The sequence below is a fragment of the Ambystoma mexicanum genome, chromosome 11 (genome assembly GCF_040938575.1).
Source record: "Ambystoma mexicanum isolate Mex_15411 chromosome 11, UKY_AmexF1_1, whole genome shotgun sequence".
In the NCBI taxonomy this organism is placed as follows: domain Eukaryota; kingdom Metazoa; phylum Chordata; class Amphibia; order Caudata; family Ambystomatidae; genus Ambystoma; species Ambystoma mexicanum.
Genome location: NC_090934.1, coordinates 1,410,614,584 through 1,410,632,037, shown reverse-complemented (window position 1 = coordinate 1,410,632,037; position 17,454 = coordinate 1,410,614,584). Strand labels below are relative to the sequence as shown.

The following is a 17,454-nucleotide window of genomic DNA, read 5'->3' as shown; positions in this document are numbered from 1 at the left end:
CAGGACAACATCCTCGGCATAAGCCAGCCAGTGAATTCCACTGCCATTGATCTCTGGGCTGACTAAAACCGAGGAACTCAAGAAATCACCCATGTCCGCCAGGTATAGATTAAAAAAAAAGGGTGCACCCAAACAACCCTGATGCACTCTTTCCACCTTAATGGCTTTCGAGAGGTGGCCCAGTTCATCCAGTCTCACTCTCATTGAAGTGTCTTTATGGAGTTCCACTAACATAGACAGCAGATGTTCCGGAATACCCCACACTCGTAACTTCCTCCATAGCCGAACCTTGTTGACTTGGTCAAAGGCTTTGGAGAAATCTACCCAAGCCCCATATAGCTGACGTGCTCCCTTTGCCATGGTCCTTTCCTTTAGAATATACAAGGCTACCCCATTTAAAGATGTCGACAAATCCCTTCTAAACCCTGTCAGATATCTTGAGAGGATATTGGCAGATTTCACCCAATCCTCCAATTCATCCAGAAGTATGCCCATGAACAGCTTCCTCTCTATATCAAGGAGTGCGATCGGGCGGTAATTAGCTGGTGACATTCGATCGCCCCCCCCACCCCCCCTGAACAATGTTATCATTATCGCGCTCTTCCAGGAAGGAGGGAAGCTTTGTCTCCCAAGTATCTCCCTAAACAACCAGAAGAGCAATTCAGCCCAAAGGGATGGATTGTTTTTCAACACTTGATAGGTGAGGCCATTTGGGCCTGCTGCCTTCGAGATAGATGACTTCAATATCCGCTCTGTCAGGGATTGTTCATCCAAAGAGAGACTCCACGGGAACCCCTTTGCAAGCTTGAAAGTGGATACTTGGATACTTTTAAAGTTAGATGACAGAAAGTCTATCCACTTATGTTCAGGGACCAGATTGCATTGTTTGGAGGTATAGTCATTGTACAGTTGATGCAGGACTGACCAAAATTTCGCGAATCTTTATTACACACCAGTCTTAGTATCAACTCCCCATCCTGTTGGAGGCGCCACATCCTCCTGTCTAATGACCAGAACTTATACTGATTGTCTAAGCACCCCAGATTCTTTCTTAAAGACCAAATAATTCACACACCCTTTTTTAACTGTCTCACCTCTTTGTTCAATTCCTTCTTTTTTTCTCTAGAAGCTTCATCAAATACATGTCGAACCTGTTTCTGCACCCCACTGCCCACACTCGGCGGGCAAGCCGACCAAAGAAACTTCACGAACAAATCTGGGTGGCAGTTGTATAACTGGGTCGTATCTGGAGTTCCCAGAAGTTTGTTACTAAGGCTGCTTCCTTCCCATTTATATTTGGGGAGACGAAGTCTGCCCTTTCGACTTAATAGACACTGTGTGCACTTTTCCCACAAGCTGGGCATTAAGCCCTGGAATTTTAATTCTAGTCTGCAATGATCGCACCCTCCATCCCCCTTGACCTGCATAGAAACGTCCTGGGTAAATAATTAATCTGACAAAAAACAAAAATAATCCAGAATTGAGGAGGAAAGACCCCAATTCCAAGTTACACATGATGGCATGTCACCCACCACTGCCCCATTCGCCATTTGCAATCCCCACCCCAGGAAATCTACCCATTTTTCCCCCTGATCGAAACTCTCTTACCTTTCCCATTACTCCCAACCTGTGAAGGTAAAATGCATTGGGTGTTTAAATCTACGGCCAGAATAATGTGAAAGCCTGCAAATGATAATTTTATCTTTTCCAGGAGAACAGTGAGATTATCCAGAAAATCCTGGAGATTGGAGCAGGTGGGGTTCTAGTATATGTTTATGAAGATCAGCTCTAGACTGGACAACTGACTCTTCATAGTAGCCTTACAAGCTTGAATGCCCCTATTGTCATTAAAAAACATTGTGGTATTCGTGAATGAAGAATTTTTAAATGCTATCAGCAGCCCTCTGCGGGTCTGCCTTTGGCTTTTTGAGAGGCTGAATGATTGTAGATTGTAAAGCCTTCAATTGCTACAGCATTCACGAGCCATGTCTCCTGGAGCAGAACTATATCGGTTGCATCAAAAAGATGCTCTTTGATTTCTCTTGAATTAAACAAGCAGAGACCCCACGTATTCCAGCTAACCAGACACAATTCAGACTGCCTAAAGAGGCTGAGAGCCCACATCCAGTTTCAGCAGGACTTGAGATAGAATTTCCGGCAATAAACTGAGCACATCCTTTTGTGGGCCACACTTATTACTACTTTGGCACCTGGTAAGCGTATCAGATCTCACATTTCCCCCAGGGGCCACCATTTGACCGACTGGAGTATCACTGGGCCGAGCATTTAAGTTAATACTGTCCAATGGAGCGACGTTAGTGACCATTAGACCTTGACCTTCTAGTTCTTTCGCCGCCCCCACAATAGCCTTCTGGGCTTTTTTTGATGAAAAGCCAATTTCCACCACATAAGTGTCCTTGACATTAGGGAAACGCACATATTCAATGGACTCAAACAAATAAACATTTGAGGTCTTTTTGGAGAGGGACAAAATGACTCCCCTGCTGAGTGAACTGTAGTTATTCTTTTTTGAGGAAGACGTGAGCCAGACCTTCGGTAACGCAAACTCAGATTGAAAGATATCCTCACCACTCCCTTGAGAGACCTGTGTCATCACAGTTGGAAGCAGTGGGTCATGCTGTTTTGCGCCTCTTCGACCATCCTCGATTTACCAATTCCATTCTGTTTCGTAACCATACTGGACTGCTTCCCCTGTCCTACCCTCACACCCTCCTCAAAGGATGGCTTCCTCAGCACTGTGTTCAATTGTTTCAGGAAGATTGGAGCTATTTTAATATTTGAGGCCTGTCCTTCTGACATTGTTACTTTGCCAACTAAGTCTGTGACTGATGGTACCGGTTTGTTCAGTAGAAATATAGGAGCAACTGGCAACTTGATGGGCAAAGGGACTGGCTCACTTCCAAGTGAGGGTTTCATTTGAAATGTGCTTTGATAGGCCAAAAGGCCCCCCGGAAGGGGGCTTTGGTGTAACAGAAACCCATTCACCAAACCCGCCTCTTGATAATCCGTTTGAAGGCCCAAGCTAGCCTTTATGATCACTAGTCCATCTTCTTGGATCATTTTAGAAGTTGGGGACCCAACTCTTTGAATTTGTTTTCCAACAGCCGCTTTCCCTTCTTTGTGAATGGCATCATTAATCGTTGGCCCACTAGAGATTGCAATAATGTCAGCTTCTGCCTCTCCCGCAGGGGTTTCTGAGGATGGATTTAGGAGGGTTTTAAGGAAGGAATTGTTCCCATTTTGTTTGGTTTTAGTAGTTTTTTGATTTTTTTGGTTTCTTTTTAGATCCTTCCTTCTTGCCCCAGAAGCTTTGTTCCTCCTCCTCCTTCTTGCTTCTCTTTTCCTTGCCTTTCGTCCCCCTCTTAAACTGGAGCTATCGGTTTCCTGTCAATCTTGATTTATTGCAAACACCTCATGGGATGGACCCTCTGTATTCTCCAGACTGGGAATCACATCTCCTTCCAAGGATCCCTCCACAACGACAGCTAGTCGTCTAAATTCTTCAAGTACTGACTCTGACAAGGGGGTATCATGGAATGGCACAATTAAATCTGCCACTCCCTAATCCTCCTCTTTTCCTGACTTGCACTGCGCCTTATGGAGGGCCAGTAATTTGTGAAGACGACGATTGTTGGTTTCATCTTCAGCTTTCCTTAATACCAAAGCAGTTTGAATTGATGAAATATCCATCCCTTGCTTGGCTACCTCCGGCCGGACATCCTTTAGGACTGGAACCACAAGTGAGTTAATTGCATTGTTAAGTTCCACCAATGACGAATCACAACTTTCTATTTCCTTAGAGAACTCCAACAAAACCCCAGCTTGCGACTGTACTTCAGTTTTTAGAAATTTGAATACGGCAACCAGGGAATTAAAACAAAAGTTAAGAGCCGAAAGAGTGCCTTCACTAGGTTGACAAGCCGTCTCCCTGGAAAGGATAACTGTTGGCGAATTAGTGCGATCCAAAGCTGCCTAAATCCTTCCTTCTTCCACAAGAACGAGTTGTACTTCAGGAGCAGCACCCCCCCCCACTCTCATCGGCAACATATAGAGATTCCTCCTCTCCAGACAGCTGATGAACATACTTCTTGATCATTAGCGCTTCTACTCCTCCTTCTCCCAAAGTGGTCTTCGATTTTTCTCTGGATTTTCTTAGTAGTTACTGTATATTCCAGCCCCTTTTTCCAGGCTTGCGTGATAGAGGATTGGCCTCGAACTACCTCTGCTCTTGTGATGGGTGTGTTAGGTAATAACAGAGGGATTCCGATGAACTTGCGCCTGAACTTGATGACTAGGCAAATTATGTTGATTAAGTTCTGGATCCGGAGGCTGCTGTGTTGGTAATATCACCATACAGCCCATTGGTGCGACTGCCCCCCTGGGGATCTGATGTCATCCTGTAGAGTTGTGCTGCGCAGTCTCATCTCCGAAAATTCCTAAAAAAAAGGCCCTTTACCAAATCAGAGGTATGTGCACTGTCCCCTACAATTGTCACGTAAATGCTATGCCTCTCTATTTGGATGGAGTCTGTAAGCACAAAGTATGTTCAAGTGCTTTCAGCCTCTCTAACAGGGTCGGTGCTGTATAAATCAATACTGCTGCTTGAATTATGGCAGTACTACTCCGCCATCCTCTGGTCACGTGCACAGATGAATCAGAGAGAGACCTTTTAAGATTCTCCAACCCCTTCAATATATTTGCTCACTACCGAACGCCCCCAGTTTCAAACTATCACCCTTAGATACTTTTGGAGCAAATGAACACCAAGGCAGCAGACTGGACGAACAGAGAGTGCTTGGTGAAACTTAGGGGAGGGCAAGATAGATTTCTAGAATCTGGCCTAGTGGACAGATTCTAGGAGTCCACCCCAGTTATGATCAACAGGGAGCTCTGAGAGGTTAGCCAAAACCCAATCAAGGTAGGTGGATATGATTTTTTTATAATGATATGATTTAGTATGTATAACGTGCCTGTACACAAGTGTTTCTAGGTGCCACAAGACAAGGGAGGGGAAATAGAGGGAAGACCAGACAAACAATCCTACTAGGCCTTGTGACATTTGGATAGTGCAAGTTCGACAGTGAGAAGAGCAAAGGGAAGGGAGAGGTGGAGGGGAGAGGGCAGGGGAAGTGCGTTCAGGGCAGCATGGCTGAGTAAGTACAGCTAGGGTAAAGTGGCTCTGGTTAAGTGCAAGGAGGCAGTGGGGCTGTGGGGTTACAGTTTCAGCCCCTAAGTGTGCGGTGGCCAGAAGGTAGCGCAAGGTAGACTGTTAATGGAGAAACCTGGTACCCAGTGCGACTCTAAGGGTACCAAGCAACCAGTTGGCACAACCGACAGGTAAGTTAGCAAGAAGCGAGTGAGAGAGAGAGAGAGAGAGAGAGAGAGAGAGAGAGACAGAGACAGAGACAGAGAGAGGGAGAGAGAGAGAGAGAGAAGGCAGAGGAGAAAAGGAAAGTCTTGTGCCTCTTCTGGAACTTCTGGTGGTCCGGCTCAAGTCTAAGAGGGGCAGGGAGGCCGTTCCAGAGGGAGGCACCTGCAGAGGAGAGAGATCTACCCCCAGTCTCTGCTTGGAGAAGTGTTTGACCCTCAGAGAGTTAGAGGAAGCTGAGCAAAGGGATCTACTAGGAAGGTATTTAGGAAGAGAGAGATGGATATAGTGAGGGCCCCGACCCCAGAAGGCCTTGTGGATGATGCATAGGGTCTTGAACTTGATACTTGCAGCGAACAGGAGCCAGTGGAGAGATTCCAGGGCTGGAGAGATGCGGTCCCTGGGTTTGAGTCTAAGGATAAGTCTTGTAGTCCTTTTCTAGATGAGTGCCAGGTGGCGAAGAGTAGAGATAGGTAGATTGGGAAAGAGGCTGTTAGAGTAGTCCAGTCTGGAAAGAACCACGGCTCCAGAGACAGTGAGCTTCTGGGGGAAGGTGAGAAACGTTAGAATACTTCTGAGGACGGGCAGCTGGAACTGGGTCTTCTTGGCAAGGTCTGTGATGCGAGTAGAGAAGGATAGAGTGGAGTCGAAAGGAGGACAGCAAGTTTTTTGCCTCACATGAAGGCGAGGGTAGAGGGCCCAAGGAGGGCAGCCAGAGTGAGAGGGAAAGCGGGAGCAGGGGTCCCAATGAGAAGGATCTCAGTCTTACTGGCATTAAGGCAGAGATTGTTGGAGGCGCACCCTGAATCGTGGATAGCGAGTCAGGAAAGAGTGAGGAAGGAGAGGAGGCTGAGGAAAGCCTTAAAGAGAGCGGAGTGCCATCCGCAGAACACTGATAGTTAGAAGAGAAGGTGGGCAAAAAGGGCCAGATAGATACTGAAGAGCCAGGGACAGAGGTGGTGGAGAGAAGTGGGACCTGGGAGGGTCGGTCCAGGAGGAAGCAGGACAGCCACGGCAGAGCCCGATCCATGATGCCCAGGTTCTCGAAGAGTCGATCTATCAGGGTGCCGTGAATGACCGTATCAAAAGCAGAAGAAAGGTCAAGGAGGATGAGGACAGAGGGAGAGCTGGAGTCAAGATTAGAGAGATCTTCACGGGTGTTCAGAAGAGCAGTTACCGTGCATGTGGCTGCTCTGAAGCCAGACTGATGGTCCTGGAGACAACCAACAGATTCAGTGTGGAGAGTAAGCTGGGAGATGGCCAGCTTTTCCAGGAGTTGGCCCAGGAAAGGAGTGCTAGTAATCAGGTGATAGTTTGCCGACATTTAGGATCGGCAGGCTTTTTGAAGAGGGGGTGCACAAGGGAGTGCTTGAGGAGAGAGAGGAAAGATCCAGTGGCGAAAGAGTGATTGCAGAAATCGGCCAAGGCTGGAGCGAGGGTGGCAATGTGGTCCTTAATAGTTCCGGAAGAGCAGGGGAGCACCTGTTTGGATGACACTTTCATAGATTGGACTTGTCCAGAAACATTGTTCAATGTTCTCAGGGAGGAGAAGGAAAAAGAAAGAGGAGAGTGAGAGGCGGCCAAAGGGGGCGTGAGGCAGGGAGGCGGAGAAAGGGAGGAGGAGGAAAGCAAGGACAGGATGTCCTGTGTTTTAGTGGTGAAGTGGGAAGCCAGAGCCGTACAGAGGGACTGAGAGAGAACAGGAGAGGTGGAGACGGCAGTAGGATTGGCCAGCTCCTTGCAGATTTTAAAGAGTTTGGTCGTGTTGTTAAATGTCGCAGAAACGCAGGCTTGAATATGGACCCTCATCTCGTTGGAGACAGAGTGTCTGTCCTGCCTATGAAGCAGGCGGCAGGCCTGTTTGTAAGAGGATCCGCTTGAAACCCTCCACTTCCTCTTAGCCAGCCTGCACTTGCGCTTCAGAACGGTGAGGTGTGAGTCATACCAAGAGGTGCTCTTGGAGGAAGGCTTCAGACCGATTCTCACTCATGATAGGAGCAAGGATGTCAAGGGCGTTGGATATAGAAAGATGCAGGTTAAATAGGGCTGTGTCAGAGTAGGAGTCAGCCGCTGGAGTAGGAGGAGCAGAAAAAGTAGAGGCAAAGCTGGTCAATGACACTTGCTTCATGGGCGGATGACAGAAGGAAGGTGGCAGGGCTGGATACTTTGCCTGGGGGACAGGAGGTTTCAGGTGGGAGGAGAGCAGAAAGTAGTCAGTCCAAGAGAGAGGAGTGGTAAGAGGGTTAGAGACAGGGATGTCTGAAGAGATGAGAACATCCAAGGTGTGTCTGGTAGAGTGAGTCGGACCAGAGGGTAGAATGGAAAGGGAAAGAGTCGCATAGGTTGCAGAAGAGTCCAGAGGAAGGATTAGAAGCATCCAGGTGTATGTTGAGCTCTCCAAGGAGGAGAAGTTGAGAGGTAGAGGCAAGGAGAGAAGAGGAGAGGTCAGCCCATCCAGAGAGAAAGAGGGCGACCTGGCCAGGAGGGAGAGAGAGAGAGCCTGCAGACCATGAATTTGAAAGAGCAGTAGGCCTGTGTAGGAATGACAGAAGCAGGCACCCACTCAGGAAAGATCAGGGCCACTCCACCTCCGGGTCGATTGGTACTGGGCTCAGAGAGAACCTTGTAGCCCTCAGGGAGGAGAATGTCAAAACTCACGACAGAGCTGGCTGTGAGCCATGTCTCGATGAGAGAAAGGACATCCAGGTCAAGGTCTTCGAGGAGATGGCAGATGTCAGAGGAGTGTTTGACAGCAGAGCAATATTTGAGAGAAGCGACGTGGAGCAGGGTGCCACATTTGAAAGACTTCTGGGGTGGGGTACATGAGTGAGGTACACCCAGCGGAAGCAGCAGAGAGGCCAGAGAGTGGGAAAAGGCAGTAGACTAAAGTTGCATAGGGGCCAGAGAGGAAGAGGAGGGGGTATCGGTGAGGAGGCAGAGGAAGAGGATGGAGGTGGCAGAGGAGCCAGAGAGGTGGTAGAAGAAGGGAGGAAGTTGATAAGATGTGGGAGACACCTATCAAAAAGGAGATTGGGTTTAGAGCCCTGGACCATGAGGGTACCATTGAGAAAGACATTGATGATGACTTTGGAGGAATGGAAGGAGGCCAAGAGGACCTCCCATCGGGTGCCACCATTAATGGGAGAGGAGGAGAAAGCAGAAAGAACAAGACCATATGAGTGGTCCATAGGTCTGGACAGAGGATGTCAGCGAGAGCCTGTCTGGAAGTAGCGCTGGTGCAGGTATCAGTGATAGGAAGCCCTGGATTGGAGACCAGGATATCCCTCGAACCTTTTCCTTCCAGACTTAGTGAGAGGGATATGATAGAAGATAGGGTAGTGGTTGGGGTAGATGGGAGAAATTGCACCAGCCCAGCGCTGCGCAACGCAAGGTGCACTGATGCGGCAGGGGATCACACAGCAGGGAGCACAACAAGTAGGGAGCACAGTAGGGAACACATCAAGAAGAAACAAGGCAGGCGGCACACAAACAGGAGGATTACAATCGCACAGCGGGGACAACAGAGGTCAGCCAGCGGGGCGGGTGGTTGTGGGGAAGCAAGTGAGACAACAGAAACAAAATAGTAACTAGAGGTAGAAGTGGGGATTTCGAGAGTAGGAGAGAGCTTAGTGGAACAACAAAGTAGCAACAGTATGCAATGCACACCAGCAATGGATGAGGAGAGTGTGAGTGGGGTCAGGGCCCCTCAATGGGTCCACAGAGGATAGCACACAATAATTAATTGTAGACAGTTATACAAATACTGTTATTTATTTTAGGCCTTTAGAACACACTGAAAAGGAAACTAGCAGGTAGTACTATCGCATAACACTCTATGATCCAAATATATACAATCATTAGTATGTTCACTATTTATACTTTGTGAAATAACAACCAAGTAATGCAGATGCAGTATTTTGATGGGAACCAGTCACAACCACAACGCCTAACTTTAGAAGTCCAAACCCTAAGATGAATGGGGCCTTGTGTCCAAAGGTCACAGGGTCCAACAATGTTTTTGACTGGTATCAGTTTTCTGCATAAATAATGCAATGGGCTTGTGTTGGTTATTCATTTCAAACTATTTAAAAGTTCTACAACAACTTACCCAAGGATAGGTAAGTTCTCTACATTCTTCCAGACCCAAGGGCAACCCAGGGGAAGGATATCTGACCCAGGTTTAATGACCAAAGGCGAGTAGAAGGGTGACTGGAGACAAAGGGACCTGATCCCAATGTTATCCTATTGAGGACAGGTGGCGACAAGCACACCAATGCTTCCTTACCCCTCCGACTACGATTTTCCCAGCTGTCTTTGTGGAATCCCTGGGGGACTGGGGGCTCGATCTTCCACCCTGTGTTCTAGTGAGAGGTGCCCAGGAGTTGCGGGTTCAAGGATTCTTCCGGTCTGGTGCAACTGCAACTTGCTCAGTGAAGAAATGCAGAATACAATGATGTATGCCTCCTTAGGACACTTCACAGGATAGAGGACGGCGAGTTGCAGCAATGATCATGTTTGCATGCTATGACAGGCGTCCTTTCCAATCATGGTCACACAAGTTGCTATAGTACAGGTTCCTTAGAAGTTAGGAAGCTGGAATTTAGGGAGAAGGCGACTTGTGGCATGAGCTGGCGACCAGTTATGGCCATTTTGCAAAAAATGGGACACCAGCGGAGCTGTAATGGTCTTGTTCCGAATTTTAGATTTGTGTTCACTGATTCTCATTTTGATGGGCCTCGATGTTTTTCCAATATATGTTTTGGTGCAAGGACAGCTTATTACATAGATGACATTTTTTGTATCGCACGCAGTATGGTGAGATTAAGGAACCAATTTTTGCCGTTAATCATAACTTAAGTGCCAGTAGTGGAAGATGCGCATTGGCTACAAAACCCACGTGGAAAGTGGCCTATGATGGGTTTGGCGCCCCACAGACTCTGCAATGTATTCTGTTTCGGACCAACGGATGACCTATCTGCTTTTGTCAACCAACTTTTCAAATGCTTACCCTTCTTGAAGGCATATAGAGGGCTAGCAAGATCAGGATTGTTCAATTGGAGTAAGTGCCAATGCTTCGTAATACTTTGTTTTATCTTGTGATGGTGTGTATTGAATGTCATAGCACAAACTATCCATTCCTTAGTGATGTTTTTCCTGACGGACTTGCCCTTTTTTGTATTACATATGTTGTTTTAAATGTTTTTATTATGGGTTGATGCTCTTATCAGAATTGAGACCTACAATCAAGTTTGGAACAATTTAATGTTTCATCTATAAGATCTACTGGGCTATTTATAAGTTATGTATAAATTGTTGTACCAGTATGCCTCTAATGTGATTTGTACTCTACAGTGCGCCCTGATGAAGGCGACCATCAGTTCGTTTTAACGAACTAGACAAAATCTTGTCACCGAAACTGTAACGTTTATGATACTTTTACATTCTGTATCTACAGTTGGCAGTTAGCACTTTGGCACTTAGCACTTTTTTGCCTTTAGTACTTGTTGCAAAAGCATCTCCATCATTCAATGAAATATATTAACACAGAGATGGGCATGCATGATTTCAATTAGTAATAGATATTTTTTCAACATTTTTGATGCAACTATTTTGCATTACTATTGAATTAAATGACTTTTGGTTGACATTATATGTTTTTTCATTAATATTAAAATATGATGTTGTAACTGGTTACCTGACTGAACCCCTCCTTTCTCCACAACTATCTTAGTTCATGAGTACAAGTACTTTTTCCATGTGACCTCCCCCTTTGTTTCCTTATGTAATTTGCTCCCCTGGTCCATGGTATAGGGGACACCCATCCTATTTTGTCTATAGATTGGAACTAGACACTCTCAGCCCACTTCCTGGCCAACTGCCTGACCATATAAGGACTTCACCGACCTGAGAGGGCAGGAAGAAAGCCAAACTACTACAATATGGCATAAGAACAAGCGAAAGGTTTGTGGCAATGCATTTTAGGGCACTGCCATGCCCAGTAGCCATCGGCGGTAAACGCGAATGTGCACATCGAAAATAATGCAAAAACCTGTACAAATGTAACTGCTGCCACCAGCTTGTCTTTAGGCACCTATAAAAGTAACCAACAATCCTCTGTGTAAAAAGCTATGGTGATACAAAAGTATCCAAATTTCACAGCATTGTAAGATGCTTTGTGCAATGTTAAAAATACAAGATTTAAAAAGAAAAGGCAAACAAAGTTTTGCAGTACTGATAGACTGAAGGACTGATTAGTTTCCCCATAAAATGCGAGCAAAAGGCAAAGGAAGCGGAGCTGCAGGCTACAATTCACTTCAAAAAGTCAAGACCGGATCAAAAACAGAGCAAATAGAATAGAGTTCCGTAGGAAACTATGGAGGTACAGTTGCAAAAAAAATCTTTCCCAACAGGCACTAGGCACCATCTTTTCTATCTAGGGAAGGAAATTTGAAGGCGAGGTGCCTTATTTTATAAGGCTTTGTCTGGTGTTAACTCCTTTATTTTCAACATATTTGTTTTGTAACTGACAGTTACCGACCTGGTTATTTTTATTTACTTTCTTTCTACTCTACAGTATTCTAAAACTGCTTTAATTGTGTTCTAAAAGTGAAATGTTAGTGATCTTAGCTGAGCACACCAAGGTGAAATTGTATATAATTGTAGTGATTTTTTAAGTGTGCTACCTGTAGTTTTTCATTCCTAAGAGTTTGTCTAAGGCCAAAATAGATAACTGAATTTTGATACACGCAATTCTGGTCAGGAATACTCACATTTACCAAATACGAGAGGCACTTGGGCATGGGTAGGGTCTACCTGGCACGGTAAGAGACTAATCAACCAATACCTGAGCCTTAGGCTAGCACTGCACCAGTCACCACAGGCATAACTCTCTACAACGTGCTGCAATGCAATTTAGCTGCATTGATAAACTTGCAGCAGTAGTTTACACCATTCCACCAACCGCACACTTGACCTGCAAGTCAAAACATACAGGTAATCAACATCTAATGGATCACCCATCCAGACAATGAACTTTGTTCTGTCATCAGATAAAGAAACATTGCTGCAAAGTCATTCCAATTGCAGCTTTGTACTATAGAAAACACCTTTGAAATGAACATAACAGAAACTTTAGGAGACAGACAGAGATGTTGTGTTAATCTTTTATACTACGCCAAATATGGCATCCTTCGTCCCCACTTTGGGTGTCCTGAACATAATCTGTGGAGGAAAAGGAAAGGGGTGCGAGAGACAGTAGTAGATTAAACAAAATGGGGGGAGCCGGTGTATGCGCCTATGCATTAATGGTTACAGGATGAACTGCAATAGGACTGAGTGTATTGTATAGTGGAAAGCATAGCAACGACAGGAAGAGGCTTTGTTCAAAAGATAGTTGACAAGCGTCAGTATTAATTTCAGGTTACACAAACTCACTTTGGCCTAGGCAAAAGTGGAAATCTAAAGTATGGTGATTAGCACCATATACAGGTGAGATTGATTTTGGTCAAAATCCTTTTACATTGCTAAGATTGTACTGTACAGATGGATTCACAACATTGAGTTAGTAGTCATTAAGGTTTCTTCCGGTATCTCAATTTTCTCATCTGCACCAATATGGAATGCCCATATTTGATTAACCCTTTAAATGATGGGTGCTCAATGATGTTCTATGTAAGTTACGATATATATTTTAAGCAAAACACATTTCCCATGCTAGGTATTCTTTATGCAGAGGTAATTCTAAGAAATATATAATATAGTTAAAAAAAGCAGTAAATCTTAACATGCACAAAACAACAATGACAGCTTTATTCACTACTGACATCTTCTCCCCCATCTAAGTGACAATAACATCATAACTTTCAAATTAGAGTCTAAAACAACCTTATTCCTCTTTGGTGGACTCACCACATGATGACAGTTAAACTCTTTCATCACTGAGGCCTCGTTCAAGAATTCTATCCTTTCACGCATGCTGGCAGACTCGTTGACTGTTTTAATGGCCACCCTGGTCTCGGGTTCATCCTTCACAACACCCTTGGCGATCCCCTCGTACACCATTCCAAAGGAGCCCTGCCCAAGTTCTCGGTTCATGGTGATCTTCTCCCGAGGGACTTCCCACTCATCAGGGACATACACTAGGAAAAGAGAATTACATAAAAGAGCGAATCAATAAACAATTAAATAGATCTTCAAATATCTCTAATAGCCACACATGACATAGAAGGAGGGGGATGATAAAGGTGTGTGTGCATGGATTTCATTTTTGAATTACTAGTACAATATTTCATTTTTTAGATTCATCCTTTTCACAGACTGCCCTGGTCAAGAAATTCAGGCTTGAAAGGCACAGACTCATTTAGCCAAAGCCACAACAAACCTCTGCATCGTCTTTCATATTTATCAATTTGTGTAAGGTAGCCTTACCTTGCTTTTAGCCCATTTGTGTTAGCCATATCTCACGTTTAGCCAAATTGTCTTAGGTATTATGCATTCATCTAACACTTAGATCGCCTGTGAAACGTAGCACTGCTCCATCTACATAGATGGAACATAGGAAGTAGACGTAGTTTGTACAGACTAACCTTTTCACATCTTGCACACCGCACCTTTATAACTTAGTGGAAGGCACAGGCCCACACGCACACAGCACCCACATATAATACAAACACTATTGCACAACACCTCTGCCATAAGAATTCGCTACTTTTAACAACTAAAATTCAAACTGCAGCTTCTCATATAACTACCTCCTTAAACAACCCCCCCCCCTTACTCCAAGGTATCCCTCTGCCAACACACACTCCATTTAGACATGGCTGACTAGCAGGGTCTTGGACACCTTCTCATAACTTTAATGGCTGAAACGCGCTCACGCATAATAGCACCTGCAAAATTCTCCAACATTTTTGGACTTTGGTCCTTCCTGCGGCGTTCACCCAAAAGTGCGTTGGGACCATAATTATGGCAAAAGGTGGAATACCAAATGACAAAGTGGATGAATGACCTAAGAAAAGAGTACAATAAACTACTGACTCTGCATTAGAGATATATACACACAGTTATCACTTGCCACCGGATTCATTTTAAACTTCTTGTGATCCAAAAGACTAACCTAAACACATACCTCAATGAGAAAAGCAATTGATCTGGAAAACAAATCAAACTGAAATGACTGGGAGGGACATTTCATAAGTGAGACTTCTAGTACTACTCAATCAATATAGTACCTAAGGATCTTACAAACTTGGCCAAGAGGAACAAGAAGCCACACTGATTTGCTTTGGCAGCCTAAACTGGGGCAACAGAACATATTGTTTCTGGAAAAAATACACCAAAGCGCCAGTAACACCATTCCCCGATAACGCAAACACAATTCTGTATCTCTTCTAGGCCTGGAAGTGCCACTTAGGTTCCACATCCAAAATAGGATGATTGGTAGGCTTTCTTGGGAGAGTCTAGCACCAGGCACAATAAGCAGTTTAAATGTCCTTGATAGGATTTGCTAGCCTCCAAAAAGTGGATGCTGGAGTGTACATGTTCTACGAGGCAAAGAAACAGAAAAACAGTTTGTCTCCCCAGTGATACATTTGCTCTGGTGATTCCTTATCCCAGTCACCAGGCAGCAGTTTCCTCAATGTATCTATCACCTGCTGTCTCTCCTGACCACATGTAAAAACTGGGTATTCTACATAGGTTCTTTTCTCACGTACAATAGATTTATTAATTAAATGAAGCTACTCAGGATGAAGAAACTGGATTAAGTAAATATTACTCCTTCAGGCTGGGATCTTCAATGATATTCATAAACACTGAATAAAGTAGCAAGCCTGTGCCCATGTGAGGCTGGAGGAAAGAACAGAAAAGAGCGATCAAAAAGGGGAACAAGATCTTAAAAACCCACAAAAGACAACTAATAGACACCAACATTCAGAAGACTACTCTTCAGTGCCTATGCCAGGGGTCTGCAAATGGTGGCTCTCCAGATGTTGTGGAATACAACGCCAAGGATCCCTCACCATTGCCTATGTTGGCTCACGTGGATGGGAATATTATTCCAAAACATTTGGAGAGACAAAGGTTGCAGACCCCTGGCCTATGCAAACAAATTCTTAAGGGAGGCTTTGCCCACTAGAATATCTGCCCTTGCAGCAGTCACAACAGTAAGGACTACTAAAGGTATTCCGCTTGTGAAATTAGCCCTAAGATTTCCTCAGGGCGATTTGTCTGCTTTTTGATAACACAAAAATGTATACTATTCATCTAAAACTAGATTGTTTGGCGGCTGCAAAACCTGTCCCCAGAAAACCATACTTGACGGAGTTGACACGTCTTGCATATGTTATTCTTTTGGCAACATAATACCAAAGAGCGCTCTTAATATCAAGGGTGTGAGAATGACATGCTCTGGAGGAGAGATGGATTCTGGAAAAAAGCAGGTAAGGAAATAGTCTGAAGTAAGTGACCATTTGAGATACGGCAAACGAAAGGTTGCAGTCTTACTGCGCCGACACAAAATGATGCTACACACTGCTACAATTACAGATTTACTATAGTCTGAAACCGCCTGACACGTGCTTCGAGCAGTCCTTGCTCTTCATCTGAGGTTTAAGGTTGTTGAACAATTGCTTTAGCTGGACAAGAAGGGGGTTGTCTCGTTCCGTGCAACAGACCACCAGGCTCGACTCTTAAATCTAAGAGAATGCCGCAACAGCGACGCAATTGATTAAATGAGATACTTTTTTCAGAAGCTAAAGCAATTGTTTCAGACTATAATAAATCTGCAATTGTAGCAGTGTGTAGCATCATTTTGTGTCGGCGCAGTAAGACTGCAACCTTTCTTTTGCCTGGACATTACGGTGGTTTACCTGGGCAAGGTACCCACAAATTCCAGTCCAGCAGCCCTCCGTCCACCTATTACACGGTGCAAGTGCTTTGTTCTACTTTTGGTTTGCTTTGCCCATACCTTTTTACAGTAAACATTTGAGATACTCCTAGGCAGAAAAGAAGGGTGTGTTTTTAAAGCTATGTTATATTTAGGGAATACTGTATAAGGTTCATTGGTATATATGGCTTGAACTTTGCAAACCCTTCTAGCAGACGTTATGGCAACCAAAAACGCAATCTACCTTTTAATGTTGCAGATCTGCCGCATGCATCTGTTTAAACGGTAGACTTATTAATTCTACTAGAAGCACAGAGAGTTCCCAGGTAGGGCAACGTCTTTTAAAATATAGTTTTCTCAGTCATCTAAAACATGTCTGTTTACTGGATTGGTAAAGAAAGAGCATTAAGAGGGATTATTTCAGTATACTCTAACAGTAGAGAAATGCGCTCTAATGGAGGAAAATTGTAAACCTGATTCAGCCGAATACAGCGGGTACGATGTAGGGGCCACACCCATCTCCCAACACAAAACATAGAACCTCCTCCACTTGAATGCACATGAAGGTCGTGATGAAGGATGCCATCCTTCCTTTAGTACTGCAACGTATTCCTCGTGGAGGTTCAGCGAAAATACTGCTGGAACTCAGTAGCCATACGTCCAGGTTCAATAAGTGAAGGCTGTGGTGAAATATCTTGCTGGTCATTCTGCATAGGCGACCCTGGCTGCTCATGTCTGCTGTGTTTTTAGGACATCTGGAGTAGTTATGAATACCCAAGTGATGAGGCCAAGCAAGAGCAATGTGCATCTTTTTCAGGTTTGATTCCCTCAACTTCAGGATGATTTTGGAACGGGAGGAATTGGAACAAAGGATGACAGAAAACCACCTGACCAGCTGATCAAAATATCATTCCTGTTGGACCTGGATTATGGTATTTGGAGTTGAGATTTTGTCATTTTGTAAATACTGTCATACCAAACAAGTTGACTGCGGTCTTCCCCAATTTTGTAAAATGTTTGCCACTACTTTGTTATTTAGACCCTATTTGTGTTCTTGGAACAATATGCTCAGGACATCTGCTTGAACGCTCCAGATCCCTATAACATGCGTTGCTGCAATGGGAAAATTCCGTGCCAGCAGCTACTTCCAGATGGCCTGAGCTTCCTTCCAAAAGATTCT

General features: G+C 44.7%; 1 protein-coding gene across 1 annotated transcript in view; it reads right to left on the bottom strand.

Annotated features, from left to right (window-relative positions):
* The window catches only part of IGF1R (insulin like growth factor 1 receptor), a 1,701,728-nt gene that overhangs the window by 226,932 nt on the left and 1,457,342 nt on the right, over nt 1-17,454 (bottom strand). The window contains exon 17 of the mRNA XM_069625053.1: nt 13,298-13,527. Within this exon, the coding sequence (XP_069481154.1) occupies nt 13,298-13,527 (230 nt within the window). The remainder of the gene's footprint in view (nt 1-13,297; nt 13,528-17,454) is intronic.